The 23,581-nt window shown below is 44.1% G+C and overlaps 1 protein-coding gene across 2 annotated transcripts in view; it reads right to left on the reverse strand.

The window, feature by feature from the left end:
• LOC137533671 (inter-alpha-trypsin inhibitor heavy chain H3-like) overlaps nt 1-23,581 on the reverse strand; it is a 196,710-nt gene that overhangs the window by 168,550 nt on the left and 4,579 nt on the right. The window contains exons 2-7 of one of the 2 annotated variants that reach the window (XM_068255010.1): nt 19,708-19,725; nt 12,609-12,775; nt 9,478-9,582; nt 2,730-2,895; nt 2,300-2,410; nt 1,572-1,697 (exon numbers count right to left, since the gene is read on the reverse strand). In XM_068255010.1, coding sequence (XP_068111111.1) covers nt 1,572-1,697; nt 2,300-2,410; nt 2,730-2,895; nt 9,478-9,582; nt 12,609-12,775; nt 19,708-19,725 — 693 coding nt within the window. Of the gene's footprint in view, nt 1-1,571; nt 1,698-2,299; nt 2,411-2,729; nt 2,896-9,477; nt 9,583-11,388; nt 11,456-12,608; nt 12,776-19,707; nt 19,726-23,581 lie in introns of those variants that run through there. The other variant, XM_068255011.1, reaches the window with a different exon arrangement.

The following is a 23,581-nucleotide window of genomic DNA, read 5'->3' on the forward strand; positions in this document are numbered from 1 at the left end:
CTATAGGCCAACAGGTCCCTCCAGCTACACAGATGAAGCTAGCAGCTATAGGCCAACATATCCCTCCAGCTAAACAGATGAAGCTAGCAGCTATAGGCTAACAGGTCCCTCCAGCTAAACAGATGAAGCTAGCAGCTATAGGCCAACAGGTCGCTCCAGCTAAACAGATGAAGCTAGCAGCTACAGGCCAACAGATCCCTCCAGCTAAACAGATGAAGCTAGCAGCTACAGGCCAACAGATCCCTCCAGCTAAACAGATGAAGCTAGCAGCTATAGGCCAGCAGATCCCTCCAGCTAAACAGATGAAGCTAGCAGCTATAGGCCAGCAGATCCCTCCAGCTAAACAGATGAAGCTAGCAGCTATAGGCCAACAGATCCCTCCAGCTAAGCAGATGAAGCTAGCAGATATAGGCCAACAGATCCCTCCAGCTAAACAGATGAAGCTAGCAGCTATAGGCCAACAGATCCCTCCAGCTAAACAGATGAAGCTAGCAGATATAGGCCAACAGATCCCTCCAGCTAAACAGATGAAGCTAGCAGCTATAGGCCAACAGACTCTTCCAGCTAAACAGATGAAGCTAGCAGCTACAGGCCAACAGATCCCTCCAGATTATCACATGAAGCTAGCAGCTATAGGCCAACAGATCCCTCCAGCTAAACAGATGAAGCTAGCAGCTATAGACCAACAGATCCCTCCAGCTAAACAGATGAAGCTAGCAGCTATAGGCCAGCAGGTGCCTCCAGCTAAACAGATGAAGCTAGCAGCTATAGGCCAACAGATCCCTCCAGGCTTCAGCTAAACAGATGAAGCTAGCAGCTATAGGCCAACAGGTCCCTCCAGCTACACAGATGAAGCTAGTAGCTATAGGCCAACAGGTCCCTCCAGCTACACAGATGAAGCTAGCAGCTATAGGCCAACATATCCCTCCAGCTAAACAGATGAAGCTAGCAGCTATAGGCTAACAGGTCCCTCCAGCTAAACAGATGAAGCTAGCAGCTATAGGCCAACAGGTCGCTCCAGCTAAACAGATGAAGCTAGCAGCTACAGGCCAACAGATCCCTCCAGCTAAACAGATGAAGCTAGCAGCTACAGGCCAACAGATCCCTCCAGCTAAACAGATGAAGCTAGCAGCTATAGGCCAGCAGATCCCTCCAGCTAAACAGATGAAGCTAGCAGCTATAGGCCAACAGATCCCTCCAGCTAAGCAGATGAAGCTAGCAGATATAGGCCAACAGATCCCTCCAGCTAAACAGATGAAGCTAGCAGCTATAGGCCAACAGATCCCTCCAGCTAAACAGATGAAGCTAGCAGATATAGGCCAACAGATCCCTCCAGCTAAACTGATGAAGCTAGCAGCTATAGGCCAACAGACTCTTCCAGCTAAACAGATGAAGCTAGCAGCTACAGGCCAACAGATCCCTCCAGCTAAGCAGATGAAGCTAGCAGCTGTAGGCCAACAGGTCCCTCCAGCTAAACAGATGAAGCTAGCAGCTATAGGCCAACAGGTCCCTCCAGCTAAGCAGATGAAGCTAGCAGCTATAGGCCAGCAGCATGATACGGCACAACTTACCTGTATGTCTCCCGGGGAGTCTCTGTTGACGTCATAGGTCACAGTGAAATCTCCATTCAGTAATGTCGTCGTACAATAGGCACAAGAGCGCTGCTGGACTATCGTGGGCTGAAAGGAAACGTGGCCCTGAAAAGAAATTAGAAAAGCCCTATTATTGATCTTTGAGATATCTATTTCTCCCATTCTCATGTAAAATGTTATGTCTAACCGTGTTGCTCTGGTTCTTGGAGGATATTACTGTAAGACCACAATGGTCCACTGTCCAGCTTAGAATCAGGAAGTATCGGAGCAATGCACCCCTTCCTGCTGTTCAGTGCTGAATGCGTGTTCAGGTCCCATACACCATAATGCCAAATACCAACAACAACACTAATTGTAGTTAAACATAAAAGTGCAGAGATGCAATCATTTCCTGTATCAGAACTGCAACTTCTCTTCATTATAGAGAAGAGAGGAATGGAGTCTCCCAGCAAAGATGAGACGTCTCCTCAGATGCAGCGTAATACTAATAATAAGAATAGCAATATTGATAATAATAATAATATCTAGAGTTCGTAGCTTTGTAATAAAGAAATATTAGGAAGGAGGAGGGGCCGGCTGAGAAATAGCAGCAATTTAACAACCAGATGAATCCAGATGATAACCAGATGAATCCAGATGATAACCAGATGAATCCAGAAAAGTCATTTTATAAGAAAATTCCCATGATGGTAATAGTCCTTCTGTACCTTTTCTCCTGTATAGGATTTCTTGATGGTGTCCAGCAGATCATTTGTTATAAAGGAGGCTTCCGCATCTAGAAAGTTTATGCCTTGAGGTTCCTGTAGATCTACAACAATCTGAGATTGCGGAGGAAAGGAGACAAAACACTCTGACTTAGTCAAGCGGTGACACTTCTCACATCCACTACAATTCCCCAAACACATATGGGAAGAGTGTACACAGCCAATACATATCAGATAGATAGATAATAATAATGGATAGATATGAAGGTGGCCATTAATGATACGATTCTTCTAATCTTCAGAAACGATTGTTAGGGTCCACTAACAAGAGAAAAGCTGCTATCCAATCCGATCAGAATAATGGAATTGATCCAAAATGCTCATTAAACAATAGAAAACCAAAAATGGAAATCTATGAAAACCAGGGAACTACCTGGAAGTCTTTCACCAGTGTCTTTGGCTGAACTTTGATGGACATCTCATATTTCCCCAAGCGTCGTTTCAGCATTTCCTCGTAGACCAGCTCAAAGGTGACTTTACTCTTTGCTGCCACATTGACAGACACAGTAAATTTCTCTGTTTTTCTTCCGGAGGAGGCCCTGAAATCACAATTACCCCTCAGATCAGCTCTGATAGAAATGGTAGCATCCTACTATAATGTCCAAAAACTGAGAAGAACTAAGCAGGCCCAACAATGCATCAACACCAACTGCAAATGGGCAAACCAGTCTATAATAGTGAGTAAACACCAGAAAAGTCTGACCTCTGATGAGGCGGCATAGCACCGCAATACTCGGGAGGTGATCGGCCCTTAGAGGGCGCCTGTCTGTCCTATTGTGGGACCATCTATTGATAAGCAATAGTTACTACCTGCTGTATATAACTTTGTCCATCTACCTCATTACCTCCTACCTCATTTGCATTACTACCGTCTTTCCCCGAAAATAAGACAGTGTCTTATATTAATTTTTGCTCTAAAAGATGTGCTGGGGCTTATTTTCAGGGGATGTCTTATATTTCTATTAGGAAGTGTCTCTCAGCGGAACATTTCCTGTTCTTTTGTATTGTGATGTTCATGGATTTGAAAGTATGGCACTGTACTGATCAGGCACCTGCCCTGTCTTCCCTGCACACAGCTGATAACCTTGCTCTGTGCTGAGATGACAGGATCAGTGCCCGATTGGCACTGCACCACTGTGTCTCCACTTACTGGCTGCCTCTTCCTCCTCTTTAGCTTCCGCTAGGGCTTATATTTCAAGCATGCTCAAAATTCCAACTAGGGCTTATTTTCAGGGTAGGTCTTATTTTCAGGGAAAGAGGGTACTGCTGTATGTTGATATAAACTCCCTCCCACTCCCTTGCTGCTGTTTCTGGGCATCTGTGCCGAGCACCCACCGCATTGCACCACTCTCTGAAGTCATGGTATGTTTCCACAATACGTCCTCTCAAGATTCATGTGATGTTTCACCTTAGAAATGTATGTCTATTTGCATGTTGGACAAACTGTATACAACACTCTGGATTCAAAATTCAAGCAGCAGCAGCGCCAATCTCCTTCCTTATTTTCTTTTGTTTCTGGTGTTTACACTCAATTTATTCCCTGGTTGCTGGTTGAATAAAAGTAACTTTAAGTCAAAATTTGCCAGGGGTATGAATAATTATGGGCAGCAATAAATATATATATATATATACTAGCTGTTTGCCCGGCGTTGCCCGGGTATGTATTTGGCTGGTGTCGGCTCCACCCACTTTTTCTAACCCTAACACACAATTACTCAATGACCAAGTTTGTGAGCTTTGCAGTCTTTGGCATCAATAATTTGCATTGAAATGAAAAAAATCTGATGGGTTGTTTGTGGCTCCACCCCATTTCTGAATTTGAACCCCAGTCACCCAATAACCAACTGTACCAGGTTTGAGGCCTGTGCCATTAACAGTGCAAGAATGGCAGCAATTAAATATTCCCTTGAAAAGCAATAGGTGAAGCTTAATACACTTTTGTAGGCTCCACCCACTTTTCTGAATATTAATCCCATTCACTGAGTGACCAACTGTGCAAAGTTTAAGAACCCTCCCATTAACAGTGTAAGAATGGCTGCAGTTTACATTTTCCCAGTGAAATTTGTATTTGTCTCCACCCACTGATTGCCCGGCGTTGCCCGGATATGTATTTGACTTTGTTGATTCCGCCCACTTCTTCTAACCCTAACGCACAAACACTCAATGACCATGTTTGTGAGCTTTGGGGTCCTTGGCATCAATAATTTGTATATTCCCATAGAAATTAAACAAATCAGATTGGCTGTTTGTGGCTCTGCCCCTCTGCAGCATTTGAACCCCAGTCTCCCAATGACCAACTGTAGCAGGTTTGAGGCATCTGCTATTACCAGTATAAAAATGGCAGCAACTTAAATATTCCCCTTGAAAATCAACAGGTGAATTTTGATTGGCTATTATAGGCTCCACCCACTTCCCTGAATATTAATCTCAGTCACCCAGTGACCATCTGGGCAAAGTTTGGGAACCCTGCCATTAACAGTGTAAGAAGGCCCGCAGTCTACATTTTCCCAGTGAAATTTGGGTTTTGCTCCGCCTACTTTTTGTAACCTGGACATACAGTCACTCAATGACCAAGTTTGTGAGCTTTGGGGTCCTTGGCATCAATAATTTGTATTTTCCCAAGAAATGAAACTGTTTGTGGCTTTGTCCCCTTTTCTAAATTTGAACCCCAATGACTAACTGTACCAGGTTTGAGGCTTGTGCCATTAACAGTGCAATGAATGGTAGCATTTTTAATATTCCCCTTGAAAATCAACAGGTGATTTTGATTGGCTTTTTTAGGCTCCACCCACTTTTCTGAATATTAATCTCAGTCACCCAGTAATCAGCTGTGCAAAGTTTGAGAACCCAGCCATTAACAGCGAAGAAGGGCTGCAGTTTACAATTTCCCAGAAAAATCTGTTTTGACTCCACCCACTTTTTGTAACTTTTTGTAACCTTGACACACAGTCACTACTCAATGACCAATTTTGTGAGCTTTTGGGTTCCTGGCTTCAAAATTGTGTGAATGGAAGCAGTTTATCCAAAAAAAGCAAATCTGATTGGCTGTGGCTCCACCCCTTTAGTGAATTTGAACCCTAGTCACTTGATGACCGACTGTAGCAGGTTTGAGGCCTCTGCCATTAACAGTGTAAGAATGACAGCAGTTTCAATATTCCCCCTGAAAATCAATAGGTGAATTTTGATTGGCTCTTGTAGGCTCCACCTACTTTTCCGAATATTAATCCTAGTCCCCCAGTGACCAACTGTGTCAAGTTTGAGAACCCTGCCATTAACAGTGTAAGAATAGCTGCAATTTATATTTTCCCATGTAAAAAGTTAGTTGTTTTTCTGCCCACTATTTCTAACCTTGACATACAGTCACTCAATTACCAAGTTTATGAGCTGTGGGGTCTTTGGCATCAATAAGTTGCATTTTACCATTGAAATTAAACAAATCTGATTGGGGTTTAAATTCTGAAAAGGGAGTGGGCCAAAACAGCCAGTCTCCCAGTGACTGACTATACCAGATTTGAGGCCTCTGCCATTAAGAGTGTATGAATAGGAGCAATGTAAATATTCCCCTTGAAAATCAAAAGGTTAATTTTGATTGGCTGCTGTAGGCTCCACCCACTTTCCTGAATATTAATCCCAGTCACCCAGAGGCCAACTGTGTCAAGTTTGAGAACCCTGCCAATAACAGAATGGCTGAAATCAATCTAAAACATCAGATTGGCTGTTTGTGGCTCCACCCACTTTGTGAATTCGGACCCCAATAACTGACTGTATCAGGTTTGAGAACTCTGCCATTAACAGTGTAAGAATGGTAGCAATGTAAATGTTCCCCCTTGAAAATCAATAGGTACATTTTGATTGGCTGTTTTTAGGCTCCACCCACATTTCTGAATATTCTGAATATTAATCCCAGTCACCCAGTGGCCAATTGTGTCAAGTTTGGGAACCCTGCCATGTAAAAAATTAAGTTGTTGGCGCCGCACACGTTTTCTAACATTGACATACAGTCACTCAATTGTCAAGTTTATCAGCTTTGGGGTCCTTGGTATAAATACTTTGTATATTCCCATTGAAAAATAAACAAATCTGATTGGCTTTTTGTGGCTCCGCCCCCTTTCTGAATTTGAACCCTAATCACCCAGTGACCAACTGTACCAGGTTTGAGGCATCTGCTATTAACAGTATAAGAATGGTAGTAGCAATATTCCCTTTGAAAACCGGAAGGTGAATTTTTATTGGCTGTTGTAGGCTCCACCTACCTTCCAAATTCTTAATCTCATTCACCCAGTGACCAACTGTGCAAAATTTGAGAACACTGCCATTAACGGTGTAAGAATGGCTACAGTTTATATTTTTCTAGTAAAATTTGTTTTTGGCTCCGCCCACTTTTTGTAACCTGGACACACAGTCACTCAATGACCAAGTTTGTGAGCTTTCAGGTTCCTGGCATCAAAAATGTGTGAATGGAAGCAGTTTATCCACCAAGGAAATCTGATTGGCTGTTTTTGGCCCCGCCCCTTTTGTGAATTTTGACCCCAGTCACCCAAAGACCGACTGTAGCAAGTTTGAAGCCTCTGCCATTAACAGTTGTAAGAATGGCAGCAGTTTAAATATTCCCCTTGAAAATCAATAGGTGAATTTTGATTGGCTGTTGTAGGCTCCACCCACTTTCTTGAATCTTAATCACATTCATCCAGTGACCAACTGTGGCAAGTTTGAGAACCCTGCGATTAACAGTATAAGAATGAATGCAGTTTACATTTTCCCATTTAAAATAAATGGCTGAAATTTGATTGGCTGTTTTATGCTCCGCCCACTTTTCCTGGATTTGTAACCTCGGTCACCAAGTGACCAACTGTGCCAAGTGTGGGGACTCTGGCTTGATTACTGTGAGAATGGCAGCCTTTTCCATTTTTTCCATTGACTTGAATGGGTAGAATCTGATTAGCTGTTTGTAGCTCCGCCCAGGTGTGCAGGGGGGCCGCGAGACCCCCAGAACATATCATCCCAGGTAGTAAGGGATCTATATACCAAGTTTCGTTCAAATCGGTCAAGCCGTTTTCGCGTGATCGCGGCACATACACACACACATACACACACACATACACACACACACACACACACATACATACATACATCCGATTTTATATATATAGATACAGTACAGACCAGAAGTTTGGACACACCTTCTCATTCAGAGAGTTCTCTTTATTTTCATGACTATGAACATTGTAGAGTCACACTGAAGGCATCCAAACTATGAATTAGCACATGTGGAAGTAGAGTACATAACCAAAAAGTGTGAAACAACTGAGAATATGTCATATTCTAGGTTCTTCAAAGTAGCCACCTTTTGCTTTGATTACTGCTTTGCACACTCTTGGCATTCTCTTGATGAGCTTCAAGAGGTAGTCACCTGAAATGGTCTTCCAACAGTCTTGAAGGAGTTCCCAGAGATGCTTAGCACTTGTTGGCCCTTTTGCCTTCACTCTGCGGTCCAGCTCACCCCAAACCATCTCGATTGGGTTCAGGTCTGGTTATTGTGGAGGTGAGGTCATCTGGCGCAGCACCCCATCACTCTCCTTCCTAGTCAAATAGCCCTTACACAGCCTGGAGGTGTGTTTGGGGTCATTGTCCTGTTGAAAAATAAATGATGGTCCAACTAAACGCAAACCGGATGGAATAGCATGCTGCTGCAAGATGCTGTGGTAGCCATGCCGGTTCAGCATGCCTTCAATTTTGAATAAATCCCCAACCATGTCACCAGCAAAGCACCCCCACACCATCACACCTCCTCCTCCATGCTTCATGGTGGGAACCAGGCATGTAGAGACCATCCGTTCACCTTTTCTGCATCGCACAAAGACACGGTGGTTGGAACCAAAGATCTCAAATTTGGACTCATCAGACCAAAGCACAGATTTCCACTTGTCTAATGTCCATTCCTTGTGTTCTTTAGCCCAAACAATTCTCTTCTGCTTGTTGCCTGTCCTTAGCAGTGGTTTCCTAGCAGATATTCTACCATGAAGGCCTGAATCACACAGTCTCCTCTTAACAGTTGTTCTAGAGATGTGTCTGCTGCTAGAACTCTGTGTGGCATTGACCTGGTCTCTAATCTGAGCTGCTGTTAACCTGCGATTTCTGAGGCTGGTGACTCAGATGAACTTATCCTCCGCAGCAGAGGTGACTCTTGGTCTTCCTTTCCTGGGGCAGTCCGCATGTGAGTCAATTTTTTTGTAGCATTTGATGGTTTTTGAGACTGCACTTGGGGACACTTTCAAAGTTTTCCAAATTTTTCAGACTGACTGACTTTTATTTCTTAAAGTAATGATGGACACTCGTTTTTCTTTACTTAGCTGCTTTTTTCTTGCAATAATACAAATTCTAACAGTCTATTCAGTAGGACTATCAGCTGTGTATCCACCTGACTTCTCCACAATGCAACTGATGGTCCCAACCAAATTTATAAGGCAAGAAATCCCACTTATTAAACCTGACAGGGCACACCTGTGAAGTGAAAACCATTTCAGGTGACTACCTCTTGAAGCTCATCAAGAGAATGCCAAGAGTGTGCAAAGCAGTAATCAAAGCAAAAGGTGGCTACTTTGCAGAACCTAGAATATGACATATTCTCAGTTGTATCACACATTTTGGTTATGTACTATACTGCCACGTGTTAATTCATAGTCTGGATGCTTTCAGTGTGAATCTACAATGTTCAAAGTCATGAAAATAATGAAAACTCTTTTGATGAGAAGGTGTGTCCAAATTTTTGGTCTGTACTGTATATATATATATATATATATATATATATATATATATATATATATATATACAGTATATATATATGATTTGGTACTTATCCGTTAGCCGGGCGCATCCGGCAGTGGCGCTAATTACTATTCCCCCTCCAGGCCGACATGGATAGTAGGGAAAGATGTATCTCTGGTGGAGTTTTGTCGCCACCTAGAGGATGCGCCCGGCTAACGGATAAGTACCTATGATTCTTTTTTTTTGGGGGGGGGGGGGCTCCTCTCTCCACGTTTAGAATGGCTTGCTTAGTGTCTGTAGCTGCAGTTTATGCATTTCTTGAGTTTCTTTGTGTTATTTAGAAAATCAACATTTACCTCACAATTCCTGCAGTCTGTCCTTTAGATACAGCTGTTTCGTATTGTTTCCTGGCTTTTTCTTTCTCCTTTATCACTCCAGGGTACGTTTTCCCATCAATTGTCCTTCAACATAAACAGCAAAGCAAAGTTATAGACTGCAAGCAGTTCAGAGTCAGCCGACTTCTGCACAGAGATCTGCATCTGAGTTCTGGACAGACACAGAGATATGCAGCTGAGATCTGCACAGACACAGAGATCTGCAGCTGAGTTCTGGACAGACACAGAGATCTGCAGCTGAGATCTACAGACACAGAAATCTGCAGCCGAGTTCTGCACAGACACAGAGATCTGCAGCTAAGATCTGTGCAGACACAGAGATCTACAGCTGAGATCTGCACAGACACAGAGATCTGCAGCTGAATTCTGGACAGACACAGAGATATGCAGCTGAGATCTACAGACACAGAAATCTGTAGCTGAGTTCTGCACAGACACAGAGATCTGAAGCTAAGATCTGTGCAGACACAGAGATCTACAGCTGAGATCTGCACATACACAGAGATCTGCAGCTGAGTTCTGCACAGACACAGAGATCTGTAGCTGAGTTCTCCACAGAAACAGAGATCTGAAGCAGAGTTCTGCCCAGACACAGAGATCTACAGCTGAGATCTGCACATACACAGAGATCTGCAGCTGAGTTCTGCACATACACAGAGATCTGTAGCTGAGTTCTCCACAGACACAGAGATCTGCAGCAGAGTTCTGCCCAGACACAGAGATCTGCAGCTGAGATCTGCACATACACAGAGGTCTACAGCTGAGATCTGCACAGACACAGAGATTTGCAGCTGAGTTCTGCGCAGACACAGAGATCTGCAGCTGAGTTCTGCGCAGACACAGAGATCTGCAGCTGAGATCTGCGCAGACACAGAGATCGACAGCTGAGATCTGCACAGACACAGAGATCTGCAGCTGAGTTCTGTACAGACACAGAGATCTGCAGCTGAGTTCTGCCCAGACACAGAGATCTGCAGCTGAGATCTGCACAGACACAGAGATCTGCAGCCGAGTTCTGCCCAGACACAGAGATCTGCAGCTGAGATCTGCGCAGACACAGAGATCTACAGCTGAGATCTTCACAGACACAGAGATCTGCAGCCGAGTTCATCCCAGACACAGAGATCTGCAGCTGAGTTCTGTCCAGACACAGAGATCTTCAGCTGAGATCTGCACAGACACAGAGATCTACAGCTGAGATCTGCACAGACACAGAGATCTGCAGCTGAGATCTGCACAGACACAGAGATCTGCAGCTGAGTTCTGCACAGACACAGAGATCTGCAGCTGAGTTCTGCACAGACACAGAGATCTGCAGCCGAGTTCTGCACAGACACAGAGATCTGCAGCCGAGTTATGCACAGACACAGAGATCTGCAGCTGAGTCCTGCACAGACACAGAGATCTGCAGCCGAGTTCTGCACAGACACAGAGATCTGCAGCCGAGTTATGCACAGAGACAGAGATCTGCAGCTGAGTCCTGCACAGACACAGAGATCTGCAGCTGAGATCTGCACAGACACAGAGATCTGCAGCTGAGTTTTGCACAGACACAGAGATCTGCAGCTGAGTTCTGCCCAGACACAGAGATCTACAGCTGAGATCTGCCCAGACACAGAGATCTGCAGCTGAGATCTCCATAAACACAGAGATCTGCAGCCGAGTTCTGCACAGATACAGAGATCTGCAGCTGAAATCTGCACAGACACAGAGATCTTCAGTTGAGATCTGCACAGACACAGAGATCTGCAGCTGAGATCTGCACAGACACAGAGATCTGCAGCTGAGATCTGCACAGACACAGCGATCTGCTGCTGAGATCTCCTCAGGCACAGAGATCTGTCACACATTTGTAACTGATGAAACACTTACATGGTGAAATTGGTGATAAAAGCGGTTTTCGGCAGATCCACATCAAAAACGGCTTCTGTTGATATGTTGGCATGATTAACGGCTCTGCTTGTGATGACATTATGGGCAAAGCGAGATGCCACCTTACTGGTGATGCTGATGTTGTAGACTTCTATATCATCCCGAGGCAGCTGAGATCTGCACAGACACAGAGATCTGCAGCTGAGATCTGTACAGACACAGAAATCTGCAGCTGAGTTCTGCCCAGACACAGAGATCTGCAGCTGAGTTCTGTCCAGACACAGAGATCTTCAGCTGAGATCTGCACAGACACAGAGATCTACAGCTGAGATCTGCACAGACACAGAGATCTGCAGCTGAGATCTGCACAGACACAGAGATCTGCAGCTGAGTTCTGCACAGACACAGAGATCTGCAGCTGAGTTCTGCACAGACACAAAGATATGCAGCTGAGTTCTGCACAGACACAGAGATCTGCAGCTGAGATCCGCACAGACACAGAGATCTGCAGTCGAGTTCTGCACAGATACAGAGATCTGCAGCTGAAATCTGCACAGACACAGAGATCTGCAGCTGAGATCTGCACAGACACAGAGATCTGCAGCTGAGTTCTGCACAGACACCGAGATCTGCAGCTGAGATCTGTACAGACACAGAGATCTGCAGCTGAGATCTGCACAGACACAGAGATCTACAGCTGAGATCTGCACAGACACAGAGATCTGCAGCTGAGTTCTGCACAGACACCGAGATCTGCAGCTGAGATCTGCACAGACACAGAGATCTGCAGCTGAGATCTGCACAGACACAGAGATCTGCAGCTGAGATCTGTACAGACACAGAAATCTGCAGCTGAGTTCTGCCCAGACACAGAGATCTGCAGCCGAGATCTGCGCAGACTCAGAGATCTGCAGCTGAGACCTGCACAGACACAGAGATCTACAGCTGAGATCTGCACAGACACAGAGATCTGCAGCTGAGATCTGCGCAGACTCAGAGATCTACAGCTGAGATCTGCACAGACACAGAGATCTGCAGCTGGGATCTGCACAGACACAGAGATCTGCAGCTGAGATCTGCACAGACACAGAGATCTGCAGCTGAGATCTGCACAGACACAGAGATCTGCAGCTGAGATCTGCACAGACACAGCGATCTGCTGCTGAGATCTCCTCAGGCACAGAGATCTGTCACACATTTGTAACTGATGAAACACTTACATGGTGAAATTGGTGATAAAAGCGGTTTTCGGCAGATCCACATCAAAAACGGCTTCTTTTGATATGTTGGCATGATTAACGGCTCTGCTTGTGATGACATTATGGGCAAAGCGAGATGCCACCTTACTGGTGATGCTGATGTTGTAGACTTCTATATCATCCCGAGGCTGAAAAATAAAACCATTGTATGGATGTGGTAAATCCTGGAAATTTAATCTTCTTCCTATGCACCTCAGAAGGCTGGTAGGGAATCTGGTGACTCTTGCCCAGGGCCGGATTTCCCAGAAGGCACTGTAGGCACATGTCTGCAGGCGCTTCATGGTGGAAAGGTGGCTCACTCCCCTCCCATCTGTATAGCATGTACATGTGTATAGCATTGGCCTAGAAATGTCACCCAGGGAATCGGATCCTCATTAGGGTTGAGGCAGAGGCAGCAGAGGCTCCAGCCTCAGGGCGCAGTGTAGGAGGGGCACACGAAGGGCAACATTTGTCACGTGTGTGTATGGGCCTTTACATGTCTGATGGGGGGAGGGGAGATATTTCACCTAAAAAGAAACCGTAACCAAGAATTGAACTTCATCCCGATCAGTAGCTGATACCCCTTTTACATGAGAAATCTTTCCTTTTCTCAAACAGACCATCAGGGGGCTCTGTATGGCTGATATTGTGGTGAAAGCCCTCCCACAGTGTGATGTCAGGACCATGGTTCTGACATCACACTGTAGGAGCCTTGTTGCATTGTGGGAAATAACAACTGTTTCCAACTGCCAAAAAAAGCAAGCAGCATCTCCTTCCACTGACAATACCTGCCAGCAGTAAAAATGTCACCATGTGATAAATATCAGAATGTAAATCAGGGAGAGGAAAGCTTTTACAATGGGCAAACACTGACTAAATCATTTATACATAATTATTGTAAAAATGAAGCATTTTTTTTATTACATTGTTTTCACGGGAGTTCCTCTTTAACACATTCTGGAGTGCTTCTTTAAAAAGTTAAGGAATGTATTTACTAGATCTCTGGAATCTCCAATAGCCAATCTCTTCTCTGACAGAGGGCATAACTTGATAAGTCATGCTCTGATTGGCCAGTCATTTTAGCCATTCAGCACATACAGTATGTTTACAATGGGATGGGCTAATCACTGGTTTCTGCACCAAAGTTTCTGATCACTGAATATATTCACATTTATAATAAGGGGAAAAAAGAAATTTAAGGTCTGACATCTGAGAGTCCACCAAGCAAGTCCCGACTCCCAACGCTGTGAAGTGTGAACAAACCCAATAATGGGAGAAAAACCTAGCAGTTGTAAAATCAAACAGCACAGGTAGAATGACTGTGACATCTTCTATAGTCATTGAACAGTTCAGCTGAAAATCATACTTTGAAATTATCTGTGATCTTTAAGAAGCGTAAATAGAATAGAAAGCACCAGGCAGTATGGGGCATAGTGATTAATATTCTCGCCTTGAGCACTGGGTTCCCAGATCAAATCCCACTATCTGCATGGAGTTTGTATGTTCTCCCCGTGTCTGCGTAGGTTTCCTCCAGGCGCTCCGGTTTCCTCCCACATCCCAAAAACATACAGATAAGTTAATTGGCTTCCCCTAAATTGGCCCTAGACTACAATGCATACACTACACGATACATACATACACATATGACTATGGTAGGAACTACATTGTGTGCTTCTCTGAGGACAGTCAGTGACATGACTATGTACTTTGTAATGTGCCGCAGAAGATGTCAGTGCTATATAAATACATAATAATAATAATATGGTAGGACATTACACTATGACTATGGTAGGATTAGAGTGTGAGCTCCTCTGAGGACAGTCAGTGACATGACTATGTACTCTGTATAGTGCTGCAGAAGATGTCAGTGCTATATAAATACATAATTATAATATGGTAGGACATTAGACTATGACTATGGTAGGATTAGAGTGTGAGCTCCTCTGAGGACAGTCAGTGACATGACTATGTACTCTGTAATGTGCTGCAGAAGATGCCAGTGCAATATAAATACATAATAATAATAGGGTAGGACATTAGACTATGACTATGGTAGGATTAGAGTGTGAGCTCCTCTGAGGACAGCCAGTGACATGACTATGTACTCTATACAGTGCTGCAGAAGATGTCAGTGCTATATAAATACATAATAATAATATGGTAGGACATTAGACTATGACTATGGTAGGATTAGATTGGGAGCTCCTCTGAGGACAGTCAGTGTCATGACTATGTACTCTGTAAGGTGCTGCAGAAGATGTCAGTGCTATATAAATACATAATAATAATATGGTAGGACATTAGACTATGACTATGGTAGGATTAGATTGGGAGCTCCTCTGAGGACAGTCAGTGACATGATTATGTACTCTGTAAGGTGCCGCAGAAGATGTCAGTGCTATATAAATACATAATAATAATATGGTAGGACATTAGACTATGACTATGGTAGGATTAGATTGGGAGCTCCTCTGAGGACAGTCAGTGACATGACTATGTACTCTGTAATGTGCCGCAGAAGATGTCAGTGCTATATAAATACATAATAATAATATGGTAGGACATTAGACTATGACTATGGTAGGATTAGATTGGGAGCTCCTCTGAGGACAGTCAGTGACATGACTATGTACTCTGTAAAGTGCTGCAGGAGATGTCAGTGCTATATAAATACATAATAATAATATGGTAGGACATTGGGCTATGACTATGGTCGGATTAGAGTGTGAGCTCCTCTGAGGACAGTCAGTGACATGACTATGTACTCTGTAATGTGCTGCAGAAGATGTCAGTGCTATATAAATACATACATAATAATATGGTAGGACATTACACTATGACTATGGCAGGATTAGATTGTGAGCTCCTTTGAGGACAGTCAGTGACATGACTATGTACTCTGTAAAGTGCTGCAGAAGATGTCAGTGCAATATAAATACATACATAATAATATGGTAGGACATTAGACTATGACTATGGTAGGATTAGAGTGTGAGCTCCTCTGAGGACAGTCAGTGACATGACTATGTACTCTGTAATGTGCTGCAGAAGATGTCAGTGCTATATAAATACATACATAATAATATGGTAGGACATTAGACTATGACTATGGTAGGGTTAGAGTGTGAGCTCCTTTGAGGACAGTCAGTGACATGACTATGTACTCTGTAAAGTGCTGCAGAAGATGTCAGTGCTATATAAATACATAATAATAATATGGTAGGACATTAGACTATGACTATGGTAGGATTAGAGTGTGAGCTCCTTTGAGGACAGTCAGTGACATGACTATGTACTCTGTAAAGTGCTGCAGAAGATGTCAGTGCTATATAAATACATAATAATAATATGGTAGGACATTACACTATGACTATGGTAGGATTAGATTGTGACCTCCTCTGAGGACAGTCAGTGACATGACTATGTACTCTGTACAGTGCTGCAGAAGATGTCAGTGCTATATAAATACATAATAATAATATGGTAGGACATTAGACTATGAGTATGGTAGGATTAGATAGTGAGCTCCTTTGAGGACAGTCAGTGACATGACTATGCACTCTGTAATGTGCCGCAGAAGATGTCAGTGCTATATAAATACATAATAATAATATGGTAGGACATTACACTATGACTATGGTAGGATTAGATAGTGAGCTCCTTTGAGGACAGTCAGTGACATGACTATGTACTCTGTAATGTGCTGCAGAAGATGTCAGTGCTATAAATACATAATAATAATATGGTAGGACATAAGACTATGACTATGGTAGGATTAGAGTGCAAGCTCCTCTGAGGACAGTCAGTGACATGACTATGTACTCTGTAATGTGCTGCAGAAGATGTCAGTGCTATATAAATACAGAATAATAATACGGTAGGACATTAGATTATGACTATGATAGGATTAGAGTGTGAGCTCCTCTGAGGACAGTCAGTGACATGACTATGTACTCTGTAAAGTGCTGCAGAAGATGTCAGTGCTATATAAATACATAATAATAATATGGTAGGACATTAGACTATGACTATGGTAAGATTAGAGTGTGAGCTCCTCTGAGGACAGTCAGTGACATGACTATGTACTCTGTAAAGTGCTGCAGAAGATGTCAGTGCTATATAAATACATAATAATAATATGGTAGGACATTACACTATGACTATGGTAGGATTAGATAGTGAGCTCCTTTGAGGACAGTCAGTGACATGACTATGTACTCTGTAATGTGCTGCAGAAGATGTCAGTGCTATAAATACATAATAATAATATGGTAGGACATAAGACTATGACTATGGTAGGATTAGAGTGCAAGCTCCTCTGAGGACAGTCAGTGACATGACTATGTACTCTGTAATGTGCTGCAGAAGATGTCAGTGCTATATAAATACAGAATAATAATACGGTAGGACATTAGATTATGACTATGATAGGATTAGAGTGTGAGCTCCTCTGAGGACAGTCAGTGACATGACTATGTACTCTGTAAAGTGCTGCAGAAGATGTCAGTGCTATATAAATACATAATAATAATATGGTAGGACATTAGACTATGACTATGGTAGGATTAGATTGTGAGCTCCTCTGAGGACAGTCAGTGACATGACTATGTGCTCTGTAATGTGCTGCAGAAGATGTCAGTGCTATATAAATACATAATAATAATATGGTAGGACATTAGACTATGACTATGGTAGGATTAGATTGTGAGCTCCTCTGAGGACAGTCAGTGACATGACTATGTACTCTGTACAGTGCTGCAGAAGATGTCAGTGCTATATAAATACATAATAATAATATGGTAGGACATTACACTATGACTATGGTAGGATTAGATAGTGAGCTCCTTTGAGGACAGTCAGTGACATGACTATGCACTCTGTAATGTGCCGCAGAAGATGTCAGTGCTATATAAATACATAATAATAATATGGTAGGACATTAGACTAGGACTATGGTAGGGTTAGAGTGTGAGCTCCTCTGAGGACAGTCAGTGACATGACTATGCACTCTGTAATGTGCCGCAGAAGATGTCAGTGCTATATAAATACATAATAATAATATGGTAGGACATTACACTATGACTATGGTAGGATTAGATAGTGAGCTCCTTTGAGGACAGTCAGTGACATGACTATGTACTCTGTAATGTGCTGCAGAAGATGTCAGTGCTATAAATACATAATAATAATATGGTAGGACATTAGACTATGACTATGGTAGGATTAGAGTGCAAGCTCCTCTGAGGACAGTCAGTGACATGACTATGTACTCTGTAATGTGCTGCAGAAGATGTCAGTGCTATATAAATACATAATAATAATATGGTAGGACATTAGACTATGACTATGGTAGGATTAGAGTGCAAGCTCCTCTGAGGACAGTCAGTGACATGACTATGTACCCTGTAATGTGGTGCAGAAGATGTCAGTGCTATATAAATACATAATAATAATATGGTAGGACATTAGACTATGACTATGGTAAGGATTAGATTGTGAGCTCCTCTGAGGACAGTCAGTGACATGACTATGTACTCTGTACAGTGCTGCAGAAGATGTCAGTGCTATATAAATACATAATAATAATATGGTAGGACATTAGACTATGAGTATGGTAGGATTAGATAGTGAGCTCCTTTGAGGACAGTCAGTGACATGACTATGCACTCTGTAATGTGCCGCAGAAGATGTCAGTGCTATATAAATACATAATAATAATATGGTAGGACATTAGACTAGGACTATGGTAGGGTTAGAGTGTGAGCTCCTCTGAGGACAGTCAGTGACATGACTATGCACTCTGTAATGTGCTGCAGAAGATGTCAGTGCTATATAAATACATAATAATAATATGGTAGGACATTACACTATGACTATGGTAGGATTAGATAGTGAGCTCCTTTGAGGACAGTCAGTGACATGACTATGTACTCTGTAATGTGCTGCAGAAGATGTCAGTGCTATAAATACATAATAATAATATGGTAGGACATTAGACTATGACTATGGTAGGATTAGAGTGCAAGCTCCTCTGAGGACAGTCAGTGACATGACTATGTACTCTGTAATGTGCTGCAGAAGATGTCAGTGCTATATAAATACAGAATAATAATACGGTAGGACATTAGATTATGACTATGATAGGATTAGAGTGTGAGCTCCTCTGAGGACAGTCAGTGACATGACTATGTACTCTGTAAAGTGCTGCAGAAGATGTCAGTGCTATATAAATACGTAATGATATGGTAGGACATTAGACTATGACTATGGTAAGATTAGAGTGTGAGCTCCTCTGAGGACAGTCAGTGACATGACTATGTACTCTGTAATGTGCTGCAGAAGATGTCAGTGCTATATAAATACATAATAATAATATGGTAGGACATTAGACTATGACTATGGTAAGATTAGAGTGTGAGCTCCTCTGAGGACAGTCAGTGACATGACTATGTACTCTGTAATGTGCTGCAGAAGATGTCAGTGCTATATAAATACATAATAATAATATGGTAGGACATTAGACTATGACTATGGTAGGATTAGAGTGTGAGCTCCTCTGATGACAGTCAGTGACATGACTATGTACTCTGTAATGTGCTGCAGGAGATGTCAGTGCTATATAAATACATAATAATAATATGGTAGGACATTAGACTATGACTATGGTAGGATTAGAGTGTGAGCTCCTCTGAGGACAGTCAGTGACATGACTATGTACTCTGTAATGTGCTGCAGAAGATGTCAGTGCTATATAAATACATAATAATAATATGGTAGGACATTAGACTATGGCTATGGTAGGATTAGAGTGTGAGCTCCTCTGAGGACAGTCAGTGACATGACTATGTACTCTGTAATGTGCTGCAGGAGATGTCAGTGCTATATAAATACATAATAATAATATGGTAGCACATTAGACTATGACTATGGTAGGATTGGATTGTGAGCTCCTCTGAGGACAGTCAGTGACATGACTATGTACTCTGTAATGTGCTGCAGAAGATGTCAGTGCTATATAAACACGTAATAATAATAATAGAAGTAGAATACTTATATTGTAACGAGGAGTTGAACTCCTTACCGTGGCTGGGCTTCTTTTCTGTAGGAAAACAAAAACAGACTGAGATCACAATCTGCTGAAATTTTATAGAAGAAAAACAATGTAGCAGATTCACAAAACTTCTAACAAACTATCCCTTCTTAAAAAAATAACAGCCCGCTCTCCCCCCTAGGAAAAAAAAATGAGATTCTTATGTAAGTAGAGGGAAGCCTCTAGGGCAGGGGTCCCCAAACGTTTTGGGTCGAGGGCCGGGTCAACATACTTCAGACTGCTGGGGGTCCGGAGTATACATAAAATGATGTAGAAGTCTTTGCGGGCCAGACAGTGAAGCATACCCAGATGACAACCGGCAGTGGACAGCAGTGTCACCTGATGTGGAATTTGATTGGAAACCAGCGAATTACTGCTTTCTTGCTTCCATGTGGATGGGTGGTGCCAGCACTGCTATTCTGTATGCAGACCACCAATATTTAAAGATGTAGCTGACCGCATCTATAAGTAATACATTTTGTGTGTGTGTGGGGGGCGGTAAAAAAGCCTCAGGGGGCCACATTCGGCTCGCGGGCCTTAGTTTGAGGACCACTGCTCTAGCTGATTCTCCTTGACCCCACTGTTGCAGCCCAGGGACTCTCTGAACATATCACACAAGAGCTTGTGGGACATGTTCTCATAGGCGCACTCCCCTCCATGTAAGAGTGAAGGCATATTGTGCATACACGGGTACAGCAAGCCAAAGCCGCTTGTTCATTAGTGGCTTTGTGGTACACGAAGGGGAGGGTGCCGGGAAGAAGAAGAGAGTCCCGGCCAGTGGCGTTAGAGTTGACGAGGACATGGAAATCCTCTGGAGCTTGTAGGCTTTCTGCTAAAGCTGACTAGTCACCATCTGACGGGTCCAGCGACGTCCCCTTGAGGACGAGCGTTCAGTGACTCCTCTTCCTGCTCGTGACATCACATAACCTTACACGACATCACACAATGGGCACGAATGGGAAGTCGAGCAATCGTGGTACTTTAAGATCTGACCGTGACTGTTGTTATCGGCGTGTGTCGCTTAACATCATTTGCGTGATCCTGTGCTTGTACCCACACGGTAAGATCGCAGAAACGACCACCCCTCACTCGTTGTTGGAAAAATCTTTGGGGTGGGTATGGGCCTTTACTATCAGGGGTGTAACAACAGACCCTGCAAGGGATGCATCCACAGGGGGGCCCAGAAGTCACAGAGGGCCCCGTCTTGAGAGACTGACAATTAAGGGCATGGAGACTAAAAGCTTTCTGCTCTCCACACTGTTGTTCTAATGACTGCATCTGCTCAGCCACTGATAAGGAATTATACAATGTTTTGTAGACAAATATTTGTAGACAGTCTCTATTCAGTGTGCAGGGGGAGGGGGCCTCATCCGAAGTATTGCAGGAGGGCCCAGTGATTTCTGGTTACGCCCCTGTTTACTATCATTTTTTTTAACACAATACAGGTTTGCTTTAATTGTTTTGTCTTATGAATTATCTCAGCTTGGGGTTAATTCACAAAACGTATCTCGTCTCTCCACCTGCTACCCTAGAGTCTCCTTCCTCTTGCTTATTAAAAGCATTCCTAATTGTTATGGAATCTCCCGTTGCCTTCTACTTAATATGGCATAAATCAAATAACTACTTAACTGCCAACATAACTGCCTGGACAAATGTATAGACCTGCTAACTCAATCACAGAGAGCTGGTCTCCAGGGCCTCTGAGACACATCATTCCCAAGCATGGGGGGGATGTCAGTCCCTACAGCCCCCGAGGAGTGGGAGGAGCACTTAACAATTGCCTTGGCTAAACACATCGAAAATGATCTCCAAAGTAAAAACAATCTTTATATAAAAAAACTTGGTTTCGCACAGAATACTGATGCTTAACCACTTCCTGACCGCCCACTACACAGGGGCGGCGGGGAAGTGGAGCCCTGCAGGACGGCCTCACCCACAGAGGCGGCGGTCCATTTAAGGGCATGGGCGGAGCGATCGCGTCATCCGTGACGCGATCCTCCGCCGGCGCCTGTCACCGCTCGCTCGCCGCAACATCCCGCCGGCTATACGGAAGCGCCGGCGGGATGTTAACCCCGCGATCGCCGCATACAAAGTGTATAATACACTTTGTAATGTTTACAAAGTGTATTATACAGGCTGCCTCCTGCCCTGGTGGTCCCAGTGTCCGAGGGACCACCAGGGCAGGCTGCAGCCACCCTAGTCTGCACCCAAGCACACTGATTTCTCCCCCCCCTGCCCCAGATCGCCCACAGCACCCATCAGACCCCCCCCTGCCCACCCCCCAGACCCCTGTTTGCACCCAATCACCCCCCTAATCACCCATCAATCACTCCCTGTCACTATCTGTCAACGCTATTTTTTTTTTATCCCCCCCCCCCCTGCTCCCTGCCCCCTCCTGATCACCCCCCACCCCTCAGATTCTCCCCAGACCCCCCCCCCCAGACCACCCCCCCCTGTTTACTGTATGCATCTATCCCCCTGATCACCTGTCAATCACCTGTCAATCACCCGTCAATCACCCATCAATCGCCCGTCAATCACCCCCTGTCACTGCCACCCATCAATCAGCCCCTAACCTGCCCCTTGCGGGCAATCTGATCACCCCCCCACACCAATAGATCGCCCACAGATCCGACATCAGATCACCTCCCAAATCCATTGTTTACATCTATTCTCTCCTGTAAACACCCACTAATTACCCATCAATCACCCATCAATCACCCCCTATCACCACTTGTCACTTTTACCTATCAGATCAGACCCTAATCTGCCCCTTGCGGGCACCCAATCACCCGCCCACACGCTCAGATTGCCCTCTGACCCCCCCTTATCAATTCACCAGTGCATTAATTACATCTGTTCTTCCCTGTAATAACCCACTGATCACCTGTCAATCACCTGCCAATCACCTATCACCCATCAATCACCCCCTGTCACTGCCACCCATCAATCAGCCCCTAACCTGCCCCTTGCGGGCAATCTGATCACCCACCCACACCATTAGATCGCCCGCAAACCCGCCGTCAGATTACCTCCCAAATGTATCGTTTACATCTGTTATCTTCTCTAAACACCCACTAATTACCCATCAATCACCCCCTATCACCACCTGTCACTGTTACCTATCAGATCAGACCCTAATCTGCCCCTTGCGGGCACCCAATCACCCGCCCACACGCTCAGATTGCCCTCTGACCCCCCCCTTATCAATTCACCAGTGCATTAATTACATCTGTTCTTCCCTGTAATAACCCACTGATCACCTGTCAATCACCTGCCAATCACCTATCACCCATCAATCACCCCCTGTCACTGCCACCCATCAATCAGCCCCTAACCTGCCCCTTGCGGGCAATCTGATCACCCACCCACACCATTAGATCGCCCGCAAACCCGCCGTCAGATTACCTCCCAAATGTATCGTTTACATCTGTTATCTTCTCTAAACACCCACTAATTACCCATCAATCACCCCCTATCACCACCTGTCACTGTTACCTATCAGATCAGACCCTAATCTGCCCCTTGCGGGCACCCAATCACCCGCCCACACGCTCAGATTGCCCTCAGACCCCCCCCCCCCCCCCCTTATCAATTCGCCAGTGCATTAATTACATCTGTCCTTCCCTGTAATAACCCACTGATCACCTGTCAATCACCTGCCAATCACCTATCACCCATCAATCACCCCCTGTCACTGCCACCCAACAATCAGCCCCTAACCTGCCCCTTGCGGGCAATCTGATCACCCACCCACACCAATAGATCGCCCGCAGATCCGACATCAGATCACCACCCAAGCGCAGTGTTTCCATCTATTCTCTCCTCTAAACACCCACTAATTACCCATCAATCACCCATCAAT

The sequence above is a fragment of the Hyperolius riggenbachi genome, chromosome 9 (genome assembly GCF_040937935.1).
Source record: "Hyperolius riggenbachi isolate aHypRig1 chromosome 9, aHypRig1.pri, whole genome shotgun sequence".
NCBI lineage: Eukaryota > Metazoa > Chordata > Amphibia > Anura > Hyperoliidae > Hyperolius > Hyperolius riggenbachi.